This window comes from Silene latifolia, chromosome 9 (genome assembly GCF_048544455.1).
Source record: "Silene latifolia isolate original U9 population chromosome 9, ASM4854445v1, whole genome shotgun sequence".
Taxonomy (NCBI): Eukaryota; Viridiplantae; Streptophyta; class Magnoliopsida; order Caryophyllales; family Caryophyllaceae; genus Silene; species Silene latifolia.
This window is the reverse complement of record NC_133534.1, coordinates 109,342,384-109,358,881: the sequence shown is the minus strand read 5'-3', so window position 1 is coordinate 109,358,881 and position 16,498 is coordinate 109,342,384. Positions and strand designations below refer to the sequence as shown.

Sequence of the window (16,498 nt, the reverse complement as noted above, 5' to 3'; positions counted from 1 at the left end):
TTGCTCAGATTTTTGATTCAGGTTTTTGAAGATAACTTGGACTTTGGATATTGACATTGGCTTGCTTGATTGAGCCTTCTTCTTTTGACTCTTTTGTCTTGGATTACGGGCATAACTGCGGCCTTGGATATTGACACCAGTTTCTCTTGATTGAGCCTTTGTCTCTGATCATGGTTCGTATCGTCTTGGATTTCATTGCTACCATGGATTTGGGTCAGACTAGCACCTTTAGTGTGAAACGGGTTGGTCTTTAGTAACACGGGTTGTTTATTGTGGGGAATGGGCTTGCCTTCCATCATGGATCGTTAACAAGGGAGATGGTCTGGATTCGTCCTAGAATCTCTTGAGATAGACTCGTCCTAACCTGGGGTATAGCAAGGTTTCTATTTCCAGACATGGAATAGGTAAGAAAATGGACACGGAGTTTCGGGTCCTCTACAACTTGGAATGAAACATCGTTTAAGTGCACTCACATCGACTTGCCATGCGTTGTTCGTTTTAAAATGTCTCAAATTAATTCTTGTTGTCACAGGAAAAGGGTAAAGGAAGAGATAGGATAGAATATGTGGATTGAGAAGTATACTTTTATTGAAATGAATAATGAATGTATAGACTCAAGAAGACATGTGACTCATAGGACAACCCCCAGGTTGTCACTAGAGATGGAAATGGACACAAAGAAAATCATGGGAAAGAAAACCTAAGACTCGGACCCAGACTTTGATTCGATCCTAAATCTAGACTCCTACTCATCGGCCTATGCTTGAACATTTATTCTTCTGGCAACTGGCTTTGGCATCTAACTTTGAGCATTCATCCATTTGAGCACCTCGTCCTCATCATTGGGAACACCGGAAGGATAACAGTCAAGAAGAGTTTTCTGATAAGTGGTATATCCATGAGGATTGCCTAAACTACCTTGTGAGTTAAAGGTTGAGAGGGAAAATTTCCCACTTTCAATCATATCTTGGATCATATGCTTCAAACAAAAGCATGCTTCTATATCATGTCCCCTACCATGATGATATTGGCAATATGCATTACTGTTCCATCTAGGCAGTATGTTTTCAGGGTCTGGAGTTGGACCGAGTAGGTGTAATTTGCCTTGTGATACTAGCATTTGTAGCGCTACTGGATAAGTGATGCCAAGGTTAGCGAATGCTCTAGGAGCCTGTCCCGATCTTTTGGGTGGAGCTTCCATGAGTTTAGCCCTATCACACTTAATGTCGGTTTGAGCAAAGGTCGATACATGATACTTGCCGCTCTCGATATTATCCTGGATGATATTTTTTAATTTGTAGCAACTTTCGGTGTCATGCCCCTTGCCTCTGTGGTATTGACAATACAAATTGCCATCCCAAAATTTAGACTTCTTTTCCGGATCTAGGGTAGGCCCTATTGGTTGAAGAAGACCTAGAGAGGATAATTTGTTCAAGGCCAGGGCATAATGTTGGAGTATGTGTCCTCAACAATAGTGCAATCACATATTAAATCTCATAACAAGAATACAAAAGGGATGATTCAATATTTTGTCAACTGATCAACATTAATCGGTAATGATTGGCTGACTAGAGTTTGACATTATTGTCGTTTGATGGTGGTGATCAGTTGATCCCTTAAGGTCACACCTATAGGACAATTCCCTTAACTGATAAGTTAATTGATTGTATGTCGATACAGATTAATTAATTCCTTAAATTGAACAAATTTCATTTGTGAGTGAGAATTATATATCTTATTGTAATGTGATTAATAAGATTCAATTTAGTAATTAATATGTTACATTACTAAAATTGATTAATGTTTATGAAACATTTGAGAGAAGAGTAATTAGTTAGTTATAAATACAAAATGTTGTAGATTATATTAACTAGACTTAATGTGACCCATTTTATATACATGTAATTGTGAATTACTTGTTAATTTATTAAATGTATTTTTATTTGATATATAATGATATTTAATTTGTTAAATATGCATTAATATGTCTAATGACATGTTACTTATCACATGTCATACCAAATTACAAATGACAAATGACAAAGATAATATGGATGTCCATTTTAAATGTTGGACCGGTTTTAAGGGTGATTAGTGGGGATTAATTTTGTTCTTATTTTATTTCTCATGCTTAAGGACATAATGATGACACTAATAGCATGCTTAACCCTAGGGTCCTACCCTAGTATTTTGGTAAGACAAAAAGGGCATTGAGAAGTGAAAATTGGTCTTCCCTATCCCTTGAAAAACCGGTGTCCTATTAGAAGAGGATATGGGTTCTCTTTTCTTTTTTGTTACTCTTTTTTATATGTTTTAAGAAAACCTCTCTTACTCTCTAAGAAAAAAAATTACATAACTTGTTTATGTAAAAAGATTTGTTCTACAAATTCTAATATTACAATAACATTACTAGTGTAGTAATAATAATGTTATTAGAGTAAATTTAAGGTTACTAGTAATATTATCTAGTTAATAATATTATTAGTGTTAAGGATAAGTCTTGGGTGCAACTAAGAGGAGAGTTTCTAATTTGGAACTTTGGTTTTTGGAGGATCATCCTAAAGTTATTAAGCTCAAGAACAAGGTAAGGAAGGTGTCCTATCTTGTGCCCAATATTTCGTCCCACTCATGTGTAAGGAAAATTGTTTTCTCTCCTTATTTCATTTATTTACATATTGCATGCACTAGATCTATTATTCTAAATTAGTGAGTAATTTAGAAACTAACTAGAGGAGTCTAATTAGGGGTTAAAGAACCTAACACATAAGGTATGCCTAGACTTGTAAATGACCTGGGAGAGTTGTTAGGTTTCTTTGACGAAGGCTCCATGAGGTTGCCATTGTTGATTTTGATTCCTGGATGAGAAGAACTAGGAATAGATTGCTCACTTGTTGCTTTAGGACTGTCAGGTTGGACACTTTTGAGAGGTTGGGCATCAAGCTTCTTACCCATTTCAGCAAACTGGTTCTCCATGTTGGAAAGCCGAGAGTTTAGGTTATCAATAACTCCCTCTAACTTGGAAAATTTATTGTTGAAGGCAATGGAAAGCATGAGCATTCCACTTTGGATATCGTCGTCTTCGAGGACATTGATTTCTTCGTCGTCACAAGGATTAAGGAGGTGAGAACAGTCTAGGGATTATTCTTCATCATGTTTAGTGCTGTTAGACCCAAGAGGGTTGATCCTCTTGGATTGCTCGACAGAAGGTGGCACTGGAAGTTTGCCCTCTTCGATCATATCTTGGATGGTGTGTTTCAAGATAAAACACTATTCAATATCATGGCCTCTACCTTGGTGATATAGGCAGTATTTGTTGCTCTTCCAGAGGTTCACCTGCTTCTCTAAAGGTGGATCCGGAGTCGACCTATTGGATGTAGCTTAGCTTACCTTGGGCAGAGAGTCTCTTCAAAGCATCGGCATAAGATATGCCTAAATCAGAAAGCAACCTTTGATGCCTCCCAGGTTTCCTTTCGGTTGTTTTCGGCTTTCTAGGACGATAGTTATTGCAAGAGGTAAGCTTTGGATGACCTAGACTAGAGGTTTCTCTAGGTGGCGTGTTCTTTTCCACCATCCCATTCTCAAGGGTGAGGACGCGAATGCTCAAATTTTCCACTATAGCTTGAACTCGTAGGAGTCTGGCATAAACGTCTGGGAGAGACACGGTGCTTGTGGCTTGAGCTGCTTCGTGACTTTGTTGACTGACGGAACTTGTTGGATTCCTACTCGACAGAAATGACGTGCATTACAACCCGATTCGACATGGGTTCACGCATATTAAGGCAATAAGCAACGAACACATCAAGGGACAAGTAATCACGAGGATAAGACGACAAATCTAGACTTGACTTGTGAATTCGTGAAATGTCGTGAGCGACTTCTCGTGTTTGAATTCACGGTGCTTGACTTTAATTTTAGATTTTAGCATTGACTTTGACGGAGTGACCCTTATATGGTTGACCTTATTGATAGGATTGACGACACGTGTTGATTCTAGACTCGGGTATAAGTGTAGATACCCAAGGTGTGCTTGTTGGAATATGTGTCCTCCGACAATAATGCGATCACAACTGTCGATCACAATGATCACATGTTTAAATCTCATTTTTAAGAATACATGTGGGATGTAATATTTTATAGTCAATTGGTCCACACATATCGATAATGATTGGCTGACTAGAGTTTGACATTACTGTAGTGCGACGGTGGTGATCAGTTGATCCCCTTAGGTCATACCTATAGGGAAATACTCTTAATTGATTATTTAATTAATCGTATGCCAATACGAGTTGATTAAATTGCTTAAAATTGACGGATGACTTGTGAGTAAGATTAACGCGTCTTATTATAATTCAATTAAATTAGATACAGTCTAAGTAATCGAATTGTTTTATTACTTAGATAAAATTATTGTTTACGAAACAATTGAAATTGAAATTGAATGAATAATTTATTATAAATACAAGACGTTGTAATTTATAATTTGATAAACCGTTTTGGTACAAGTAATTACGAATTACTAGTCGATTTTGTATATGACATATTTTATGAGTATGTTGATTTTTAATATGTTAAAAATACATTACAATTTCACATGTCAAGTAACATGTCACATATGTCACAATTGACAAATGACAAAATAAAATGGACCTCCCATTTTATATATGTGCCGAAAATTGGAGGGAGTATAAGGTTTATATTGTGTTTTTATTTTAATTGAAAACATGATGATTAAACCTATTATCTAGCCATGCATACCTATCATTGGCCCCTTTCTCCCCTCCCCACCGGTTTTTCAAGCTAGAAAATGCCAATGGTTTTTCTATCATTATTCACTACTTCAACTTATATTTTCTAGTGTAAGAAAATAATATTCTCTCTACAATTTGTGAAAACTTAGAGAAATAAAAACCTCACAAATCTCTCCTCTCTTGGCCAAAATAACAAGAGAACAAAATTATTTTTGTGTCAAATTTTAAGTAAGACTAATATCATTACTAGTTCATAATAATATTAGATATTAAGATTATTCCTTGGGTATATGCTTTTGGGAGAGGTTCTAATTTGAACCTTGTTCATCCATTGTTGGAAAGCTCAAGAACTAACAAGAAGGAGATCTTGTTGGTGCCCAAAAATCCGAAACCTCAATGTAAGAAGTGACGGTTTCTTCTCTATTTTGTTTTATGTTTGCATGCATAAGATCTTGTATTTATTTTATGACTAAATAAATTAATTCATATATGAATATGTAAACTAATGAGATTATTGAATCCTAACAAGCGGTATCATGAGCCTTAGGTTGTTTGCATGTAAATCGGTTTATGGTTTTTCCGAGTTATAAGATTAACATACAAAACTAATTAATTTGGATTTATGAAGATAAACCTAAAAATAACTTTGCATGTTAAAAGTTTCTGGTCCTAAGTGATTTTTAGGACATTTTGGTTTATTTATGGATTTTATTATTCATTTTATATATTATTGGCATTAAAATGCGATTTTATGAGGAAAAATGTCATTTTTGGACAAAATAAATAGCTAAACTTCGAATTTTCTAGTGGTTTTTGGATATGTTTTTCACATGTAATACATACGGATGGCCTGTAAATTTTCATGTTAAAATAAGTTGTTTTGCTCAAAATATGAATTTTATAAGTTAAAATCGTATTTAAATGGGTAAATAGGTTAATATGAGTTATATTTCGAATCTGGTCATGAAAATTTAGTATGTTGTCACATGAAATTTTACAAGATGTGTGTAAAATATTTGGCTATAATGAAGTCTTTTTGCATGATTTATGAATTTTTGATGAAAAATCACATAAATAGTGACTATAATTAGTAATAATGCTAAAACATACTTCATGACTAAAGGAAAAACGTCACATGTTGCATTTTATCATATATTTCAGATCTAAAAGTGAAAAGTTGATGAATATAATTTTTCTCATATTTTTATGGTCATATTTGTTAAAACCGCAACATTGTTTTTTCTCGATAAATTTTCAAAATTTTTAACCTAAGTTTTGAACATTATGAGTGTCATGGTATTTTTCCAGAATGTTCATGAGTTTAAATTTCAAAATTTGAAATTATTTGAAATTTTTATAATTTAATTTGAAGTTTATAGCATAATTTTGTATTTTTGGGTCCATTTATGAACAATATTTAGAAATCAAGTTTAATTATTGTTAAAATATTAGTGGAGACTAAGTTTTGAGTCCTAAGATGGTTAGGGTAATTAACTTGTACATAAATATAAATTTATGTAATTATTGTGGTTTTAACAAGTTATAATCACGCAAATCCATAAAAACCGATAAATATACGATATTGGCTCTTTAAAGGCGGTTTAGCATAAAATTAAGCATGTTCATACATATTATAATGCTGCATTTTATTTATGATTGTCATATTTTAATTTTATGTAATTTTTGAATTATGTAATTTTTACTTAGTATGGCCTTAGTTTTAATTGGTATTACCCGAAATGTATGGGAATATCGATTCGGTTGTAATTATTGTGATCTCGTATCACCGTTTTGTAATTTAATAGATTTATTTTTATTTTTATTATAAATGTATAATAGGAAATTATGTAATTCATTTTGTAATTTAATTATTCCGGAGTTCCTTGAAGACGGTGCCATTCGAGAAGACGGTCCATCAAAGAAAGTGTTGCCTTGAAATGCGTGCCAAGACCGAAGTTCAAGGGACCAAAGGAGTTGGTTTCCGAATTTGTAATAGTTTATTAGATTTAGGGTAATTTGATAACTTATACCTTGAATAACTCACCTTTTCAAATCTTATACCTAAGATAATTTTCTTTAAAATCTTATACCTAAAATAACAATTTCTTCCAAACTTGATACCAAATCTTAAAAAAATCCCTAAATTAACGATTTTGCCCTTACTAATTTGATGGGTTTTAGTGGTGGTAATCGTGGATGTATTGTGTTAATAGGTGAGGCAAATGATGACAATGTTTAATTAGTAAGGGTAAGATTGTCAATTCAAGGCTTTTTTTCAGATTTGGTATCAAGTTTGAATGAAAATGTTATTTTAGGTATAAGATTTTAAAGAAAGTTATCTTAGGTATAAGATTTGAAAAAGTGACTTATTCAAGGTATAAGTTATCAAATTACCCGATTTACTATTTTAGGAAGGCCATACTAGGACTTTATTTTTTATGCTTTGCATTTTATTTATATGTTGCATGCTTCGCTAAATCGCCATAACTAAACATGCATTTTAAATCGAGTTTATCGACCGTGTCAATTACAATTATCGTAGTTCACCGCTTTAGTGCATTTAAAAGGTGGGTTGCCATACCAAGCAATCAAACCCTGGTCTGTGGAAAGGTCCGTGCCAAACATGAGTAAGGTCGGTTACTAGTACATTTCCTCGAGTTGTGAAAGCTCTCGATATAAACATGAGTATGTACCGCAGTATGGTTGACGTCAATCACTATCCATCTTTAGGCTTAGATAGGAATTTGGACCGTCCAGACGGGATGATTGGTCGAATGGGTCGGGTTAGGGCCTAGGAAGACCGAATAAAACAACCTAAGAAGGTCGAGTAATGAAAATCGACAACAGTCTCGTATAAACTATTTCCTAACCTTGTTTAAGTTTCACCCAGGGTAACACGTAAGTGTATCATCCCCAGCGGAGTCGCCAAACTGTGGACATGGGCCACCCGCGCCGTGCACACCCGCGCGTTGGTTTCGAGGCGGCGACACTTCTCCCACGGAACCTTAGTTTGCCAAATCACGTCATGGGCCGTTACCGATTGGTGAGGCATTGAAACCGGTGAAAGGTTGAATAAGCCTGCATTTGTGGAGTCGCCACCAATTTATTGTGGAAAAATTGGAAACCGTTCAAATACCTCGTGCCATGTCAAGACACAAAGTAATGACATGAACACTAAGAACTCGTTACCCTTAGCTTTCCATGTCTAGAATGACTCTCGAGATGCCAATGGACACGGATATCCAAAGATAACTGAGTAAGGGGTGAGGGTACGTATTAGGAAGCTCTTTAATTCGAACACCTAATCCCGCCCGCCTCGATAGTGGCCTCTACTAATGATTAGAGAAATCGTTCATATTTGATATGCCGTCGATGTAATGCATGCAATGCAACAAACATAGATTAATCCTAGCATGTGAAATTAGACTATGTCGGTTAACACGTAATTAGCAAACAATTTGGTCGAAGTGGATGTTAGATTAAATACATGTGAATGCCAAGTAAATGAATCATACATAAAAACAAACGAATTACAACAATATTAAAACTACAAAAGATTACAAGATTTATTTGATCTACGTCAAAAGCACGCTCGAAAACGGGATTTCGAAGAAGAAAATAAAATTAGAAATAAAAATTAGAATTAAAAATATGAAAATACGTCAGATTAGAGGTGATAATACGAATAATAGTTCATTTAAACCGTAATTAGAAGCTACGTCATAGCGAGAAAGAGTTCAGAGACAGAAACCAACCCAGAACAGGCGCAGCATCTGCTGCGTCCTCTGGAAGAGGCGCAGCAATCCCTGCGTCTGTTCTAGAGCTGAGCTCTGTCTATGAAGTCAGAACCGCAACATTGTTATCGTTCATTGGTAAATTTAAGATCGATTATTGATATTAGACTCGAGTTGAAGTGCTTTAGCCAATTACATGCATCTGGGCAAGTCATAAACGAAATAAGAAATGAGAAATTACAGCGGTTTACATGATTATGATGAACTCGTGTCGGAAATACAAAAGAACAAACTTTAGGTTAAGAACAAATTTGGACAAACAAATATTCGAAAGAAAACTTATGTATCAAGTTATGATTCCAGAACCTCGACATGAACAAGTCGAAACTCGAAGAATCAATTTGAATTAAAACGGCGAAAACTCACAAGTATTGCATTACTCGGGATTTAAGGACGAATTAAGCGTTTAAAAAAAAGGAATTATTAAAACATGATTTATATACTGAAACTACAAAGAAAACGAAAGAAAAGGAAAGAAATAAGAAAAAGGGAAAACTTGCAGGAAGTCGAGGAAGAAAAAGAAGAGTAGAAGCAGCAAGCAGCCTCTGGAAGAGGCGCAGCTGCTGCTGCGTTTCTTGTCGACGTCTGACCTCTGCTGTTTTGTAAAAAACAGTTTTGAAAGGTGGATTTTAAATCGGTTTTCGAACGTGCTTTTGATATAAATCTACATTAATGATACAAAATAAAAGTACAATAATAAAATGGGATTTACACCCTCAGACTTACATGTTTGACGAAACGAGATTTAACTAAATCGGCTTTTTAGTGGTAACTCGACTAGATCTATGCAAATATTAAAGTGCCCTTGAAAAAGGAATTTAAAAGATTGATTAATTGATTGTGTAGTGGTCAAATTGGTCGGTCATGCAAACGTGACTGGTACTCAGAATGATCTGAGCTTACGTGGTCGACTGATCAAGCACGTAGGCGTCGAAAGGCAATAGCGTGGTCTTAGAATGCAAAGAGAGAAGAGAAGGGCGGACACTGGTGTGAAAAATATGTGAGGCGAATGCCTCTATTTAAACTAAACACACGGAGGAATTATGGAAAGAGATATGGAAGGAAAGATCCAGAAACAACCGACTTAGGTTGAAACACGGAAACTTGGACAAAAAGAAAGCCTTGAGAAAAGGCGCAGCAGGTGCTGCGACCCTTAGATGAAGCGCAGTACTTACTGCGTCCTTTCTCGGGTAGTATTCTTCTGCGCAAGAAAAAGCGTTTGACAGTCTGTCGTATTTTAGGCATAACTTTCTCTACAAGACTAGGATTAAGGTTATTTCAGTGGCGTTGGAAATCTAAGAGAAAGATCTAGAACTTTCTGTGAAATAGGCCAGACCCAAAAAAGTCGTTATCACCTCGTAAAACGGGCCTAAATGTCGGGTTGTCATTTTAGCTAAATGAAATGCACATTTTGTAATGTAAATTTTAAGTTTAGCCCAAAGAAGTGACATGGGACTAAAAATGAGATATACTCATAGCATTTTATGACATCCTAACCTTAGGTAGACAAGCGCATTGCTTTTGACTCGGGATTTGACGGTTTTAGAAAATGGAAACGGTTTTTGACCCGGACTCCAAATGTACTCTAATTACTGCCAAAACGACCGTAATGACACTTAGACGACAACCAAGGAGTAGACACAAGTGTACGATTTAACTTTTATTAACCGATTTACAAAACGTCATAAAATCGCGACATATGCTAAACATGCGGCCCAATCATCACTGGGTGTTTGGCGGGAGGTGCAGAAACGAGGTGTCTACAGTTTTTTGAACTCATAGCCGGTAGTTATGGTTGGTCAAAGCTTTTTTAACGAATAAACTTTGACCGACCATAATTCCCGACTACGAGTTGAGACGTCGGTGAATTTTTTTTTCAAACTGAAGACCTCTTAAAGACGGTCAATGTGAAAAAAAGTTTATCGTATTTTGCACTTGTAGCCCAACACCCCACCATAAACTTCTTATACTCCTCCGCACCAATCTTCTTCCATCGCATCTCAACTCATTCCCCCACCCCACTCCACGCACCTCCTCCTCCTCTCTCTCTCCAAACCCAATATTTCCCAAATCCACCTCGCCATGCTACAACCCTGAAACAAATGAAGACTCGACTCAAAAGAAACATAACAAAAAGAGCACATAGAAGACTCACCCTCCAACTCGAGAAGCAATGTTATCTTTGGTTACCAGCGCTTCGCTACACAGTTGCCAGAACAAAAGCTTGATGCTGGCCAGACCGATACTTTCCAGAGCCGATTCCAGAACCATCTCTCCCTCTCCCCATCAGAAGTTGTGCCCATATCCACTCTATCTCCCGCTAACATCTTATATACCGACTATACCATGTAAACAACATCCCGTTCCATACCCCAATACCACGAGTCTCTAGGCCGATTAGGACTCACGCGAATATTTGTAATACTACGGTTTTATGTGCTGTTGGGTACTCTATCGAGTAGGGCTTACTCTGTCGAGTAAGTGAGTGTTGCGTCCAAAACAGTGTACTACTGATGGGTACTCGATCGAGTAAGTGGTTTACTCGATCGAGTAAGTGACTTACTCAATCGAGTAAGTTGGTTTTACGGGTTGCTTTGACGGGTTTTGATAGCAACGTGAGAAAGATATATAAACTTAATCCGTCAGTTTCTTTTCATTTTACCCTACTTTAACTTTCATAAAGATTAAAACAAAGTTACGTTGCTTCTCTCTCTCTCTCTCTCTCTCTCTCTCTCTCTCTCTCTCTCTCTCTCTCTCTCTCTCTCTCTCTCTCTCTCTCTCTCTCTCTCTCTCTCTCTCTCACTCATTGCTATCAAATCCCAAGGCTTGTGTCGTCGGAATCCTGAGTTCTTTACGCCGTTGAGACCGTCGCATTGCGGGTAAGATCCTAGTATAGTTTTTATTTTGTTTTATTGATTTTGGTTGAAACCCTAATTGGGTATTTTAGGGGTTTTTGGAGTACTGTGATTGTTAGATAGTAATTATATGACTGTGTGATTATAGAAGGTGATATAGTAGAAGAGCAGTTTTGAATAGCTGATTGTGACGATCTTGGTGATTGCTTTTCCAGGTAGGGTTTCCCTACCCGGTTATTGATTACATTGTATTTGATAGTTGATTGGTGATGGTTGTGATGTTGTTGATCTTTATCATATTGGTATTGTAATTGGTACTTGTTGTTGTATAGTTGGTTGGATGTGTTTGTCTGTGGTTCACGAGGCGCGTCCTCGGCTAAGTGGATTCACTTGCGGGAGTGGCTTTACGCCCTTGATTCGCCCCTTGTGGTTCCCGTCACAAGGGGGATGTGCACATTAAGGAACTTGAGTTTTCGCTCGGAGTTGATGAACGGGGATTAGGTGGGAACGGCTGCGGTCCCCCATTGGCGGTGTGGAATATCTGTTGCGATGGATATTATGGCAGGACTACACACTTTAGTGTGTAGTCAGGTGTGTGGAGATGTGACGGAGTTGGATGATCGTATGTATTATTATCTTGCTTATCTTGTATTATGTAATCAGTAACTGACCCCGTTAATTGTTTTAAAAACTGTGGTGATCCATTCTGGGATGGTGAGCAGTTATTGAGCAGGTATGAGATAGATTGCACGAGGGATAGCTGGGATGGAGTCACCACGTGTCACTAGAGTCTTCCGCTGTGTCGTTAAACTTATATTTCTTTTCAGTTGGTTTGATATTTTGGAACACATGTATTTCACTTTACAGTTTTGGGATTTTGATTATGTAATCACTTAAACTCATTTATTTAAGTATGTTCTTTTATGGTCAATTTGATATACATTGCCTCGGGTAACCGAGGTGGTAGCACTTCCATGCGTTAGGTGGTCTTGGTAAGACACCTTGGTGTATGGGGGTGTTACAAAGTGGTTACTAACCCGTTCTCTTTCAAAAGCCAAGAACACTTGTCGGAGCTTCTCCTCACGCCATCCACCACAATTCAGATCGATTAGATCACCGACCACCATATCCCCCCAAACCCGCCACATACGGTGAGATGACCCTCCCCGTTTGTGTCCCAGGATCTGTTTTGGTATTTTTTTACCGAATATGTGAATTAGGGTTAAAGTGGTCGTATATATTAATCGGTTGCTTTACGTATGAATGTGTTACTATGTACGAGTTTATATGATTGTGATACGAGTTTTAAAAAAACGTAAATAAAGAAAGATATTTGACACAACAGATTTGGTGACACGGAAAACCCAATGTGGGAAACAACTGCGAGAAGGAGACGGTATCCTTCCAAGTATTCCACTAGCAAATTGTTAACGTTAGGTCACGAGTACAACGAAGAAGACGATTAATATTGCTAATGTGATTGGCGTTAGGGTTGTCGTTGATATTGTGAATGAATTCCTCCATTGCCTTCCTTTGCTTTATATAGGACTAAACCATAGTAGGGTTTAGCTTGCTTGCTCTCCAAGGCTGCCATGCTTCTCCTAATGGGCTTCTATTCAGCTCCCCTTATTCTGCTACCCGTGACCAGTGGCGAACGTACATAGTAGCAGGGGGTACCATCTGCTACCCCATCCAACATAAGTCCTCTTTTATACAATCACTACCTACATAAAAAAACTTTCAAAATCACTACCACAAAAGTAACTCCGACAACAAAAACACTACCATTTGCCCGGAAAACCTCATTAAAGTAAAAAAATTCAAATTTCCCGCCCAAATTTTCTTTTTCATCCCCAAACTACCCCTCCCATCCATAACCATCCACACCCACTCCTACCTCATAACCACCTAAAACCACCATCTACTCCTACCACTATCAATCTCGTCACCATCCACACATCATCACCACTCACCACCATCCACGACCACCAGCCGCCCCTTCTCATTCTCTTCTTTCTCTCTCTCCTTTCACCGCCAACAATCACCACCACCACATCAACCACGACTAACACCATACTCACCACGACCAGATCTGGACCACTACCTACCACCGAAGCAAATCCCACTGCCGCTGCACAACCCCCCTCCTCGATAACCACAACTAACATACCACACTCACCACGACCTCTTCCTTTGTCTCTCCTTACCCGTCTACCTCTTCCTTTCCATTAGTTGCTTCAGTTTTTGAGGGGAGTGGCAGATGGTCGGCGTCGAGGTGGCAGCGATGGGTCATTTTTTGGGGTTCTTTTTGGCCGAGTTTGGGTGGTGCAGGAAGATGGTGGGATAAGATGTTTGAGGTGGCAAGGGCATTCTGGTCATAAAATACATAATTTGGACGGAAAGTGGAATTTGGTAGTGATAGTAGGTCGGAGTCACTATGTTTGTAGTGATTATGGAAGTTTTTTTTATGTTGGTAGTGATTGTGAAAAAGAGGACTTAAATTGGTAGTGTGTATCAATTTTCCCATTTATTAATATGGAATATAATCTCCTCAAAAATAGGTGTTTCCTAAAGACTCAACCATATAGAAAAAAAAATTCCAAATCCAAATTCCTATTAAAACGTGACCTACTGTGTTGTTCTCAAAAAAAAAGAAAAAAAATGCCATTTGAATACTCGCCAGTTCTTTTTCTTCGCCCTTCTCGAATTCCGCCGTCAAATCGATAATCACCATTAAAACTAGTATTCTGCCATTAAGGACGGTCAATCGAGCTTGAGCTTATTCCCTTTTTATAAGGTAATCATGAACTCTTTTAAGCTAATAAAGTTGTGATTTGTGTAGTAATAATAAAATTATTGATTGATATTGATGAATGTGATATTTCTTATACTCCGTAAATTGAATTCCTGGATGATTGATTAGATCCAATTTGTGAATTATGATAGATGATTAATATTTAATTGGTGATTCGGGAAGTAGCGTGAATTTAATAGCAAACTAGATGAAGAAAGACAAAATGGTGAATTGAAATTATTGAATAAATGGAGAGGCTAATTGAATAGGAGAGATAGGGGTGAATTAAATTGATGAAGAAGATAAGAAAGTTGCAACATTGGGAGGTGTAGAAGTCAAAGTCACTATTGGGAATTAAAGGCAATAGTGGGACGGTTAATTAATCTATGTTTTCATTTTTTTTAAAGTTTGGACATACATATAAACATTAACATATTATATGATGCCCCTATATACTTTAGTAATTGGTTGCTTGAATAGTTTATGATTAAATTTTCAGAATGAAGAGAATTAAAGCGACACCTGTTACGAATTTTTTCCCGAAAAGACATCATAATGATGAAGCACAAAATCACCGGAGTTCAAATCCCTTAGACGAACGTGAAACTGAAGTTGAAGAGCCCCATGATGGCGAAACGGAAATGGGTACTAGTGAAAATCCTTCTAAAGAGCCAATTTTAGATAGGTTGACCGATTTTGATGTCATTTCTCTTCCACATGATCCTAGGTTGAGGAGAAAGTTAACAGATTTCCACATAAATGGCCGTGATATAATAAGAAGAGAGTATGTTCGAAGAGGACCATGTCAACCTCGTGATCACAAATTTCCAAAGACAAAAGATAACTTTGTTGTTGCGTGGTTTGATAAGTTTAAACCTTGGTTGGAGTACAGTAAAGAAAATGATGCAACATTTTGTTTCGTTTGTTATTTATTCAAGAGTGATTGCGTATCGGGTGGTGAGGCTTTTGTGAACAAGGGGTTCAGAACCTGGAGTAAAATGATGCATTCACTAAGCATGTCGGTAACCATGTGAGTGCTCATAATAATGCCATGAGGAATTTTGATGTTTTTAATAAACAAAAATCTTCAATTGCATGTTGCTTTGAAAATTATACCAAAGAAGCTAAAAATTATTATCGTATTCGATTGGATGCTTCAATGGATGTATTACGGTTTATTACTTTACAAGGGTTGGCATCTTGTGGTCATGATGAAAGTGACGAGTCCTTGAACCAAGGTAATTTTCTAGAGCTTAGGAAAGTATTTGCAAAGCGTGATAATAATGTGGCTAGAGATCTTTTTGATAAAAAAAAGTACCTCGAAATTATACTCTCATCTCATCTAGAATCCAAAAACAAATTGTTATTGTCTTCGCAAATGAGACCACTAAAAAGGTTATAGAAGAATTAGATGGTGGGTTTTTTGGTATTCTTGCCGATGAGTCAGCTGATATATCTGATAAAGAACAAATGGCTTTTTGTTTGCGGTATGTTGATAAAACAGGGGAGGTGAAAGAAAGACTTTTGGGTGTTGTACATGTGGGTGATACTACTTCTTTAACACTTAAAGTTGCAATTGAAAAGCTGTTGGATGCAAACTCTCTTACTCTTTCTAGTGGTAGAGGTCAAGGTTATGATGGTGCTAGTAATATGAGAGGTTCAATCAATGGTCTTAAAACCTTAATCATGGAGAAGACTCCTTCTGCTTATTATGTTCATTGTTTTGCTCATCAACTCCAGCTGACACTTGTTGCGGTGGCTAAGAAAAATGTTGATTGTAGTGTCCTTCTCAATTCACTCGGTATTTTACTTAATGTGATTGGAAGTTCCTGTAAACGTAAAGATATTCTCCGAGAAAAACAAGCTGAAAATCTTTTAAAAGCATTATAGACGGGTGAAATAACATCTGGAACTGGCTTAAATCAAGAGAAAGGTTTAAGTAGGTCCGGTGATACACGTTGGGGATCACACTTTAAATCCATTTTGCATGTGTTTGATTTATTTCCTACAATTCTTGAAGTTCTTGATGCAATTGGTGAATTTTGTGATGGAAGTGAGCTAGTAAAGGTGGAAAGTATTGCATTTACTATGCGAACAATTGATTATGTTTTTATTGGACAGTTGATGATTATAATTTTTGGGATTACTAATGCATTGAACAAAGGTTTACAAAAGAAAAATCAAGATATCGTGAATGTTGCGTCTCTTGTTGATCTGACACAAAAGAATTTACAAAAGTATAGAGAAGATGGGTGGACTGTGGAGCAGGAGCTCAGCCTGCATACCCTGACCCTGACCCAACATTAA

General features: G+C 36.9%; 1 protein-coding gene across 1 annotated transcript; it reads left to right on the top strand.

Annotated features, from left to right (window-relative positions):
* Positions 1–14,691: 14,691 nt before the first annotated feature.
* On the top strand, positions 14,692–16,498 carry LOC141601457 (uncharacterized). The gene is made up of 3 exons (XM_074421746.1): positions 14,692–15,221; positions 15,538–16,022; positions 16,212–16,498. Exons 1-3 carry the CDS (start codon positions 14,692–14,694, stop codon positions 16,496–16,498), a joined length of 1,302 nt encoding a protein of 433 aa, XP_074277847.1.

Coding starts and splice junctions, on each gene's coding strand:
- LOC141601457 (XM_074421746.1), top strand. CDS start 14,692: ATGAAGAGAATTAAAGCGACACCTGTTACGAATTTTTTCCCGAAAAGA. Junction 15,222..15,537: donor CTAAGCATGTCGGTAACCAT/GTGAGTGCTCAT, acceptor CATCTCATCTAG/AATCCAAAAACAAATTGTTA. Junction 16,023..16,211: donor TAATGTGATTGGAAGTTCCT/GTAAACGTAAAG, acceptor CAATTCTTGAAG/TTCTTGATGCAATTGGTGAA.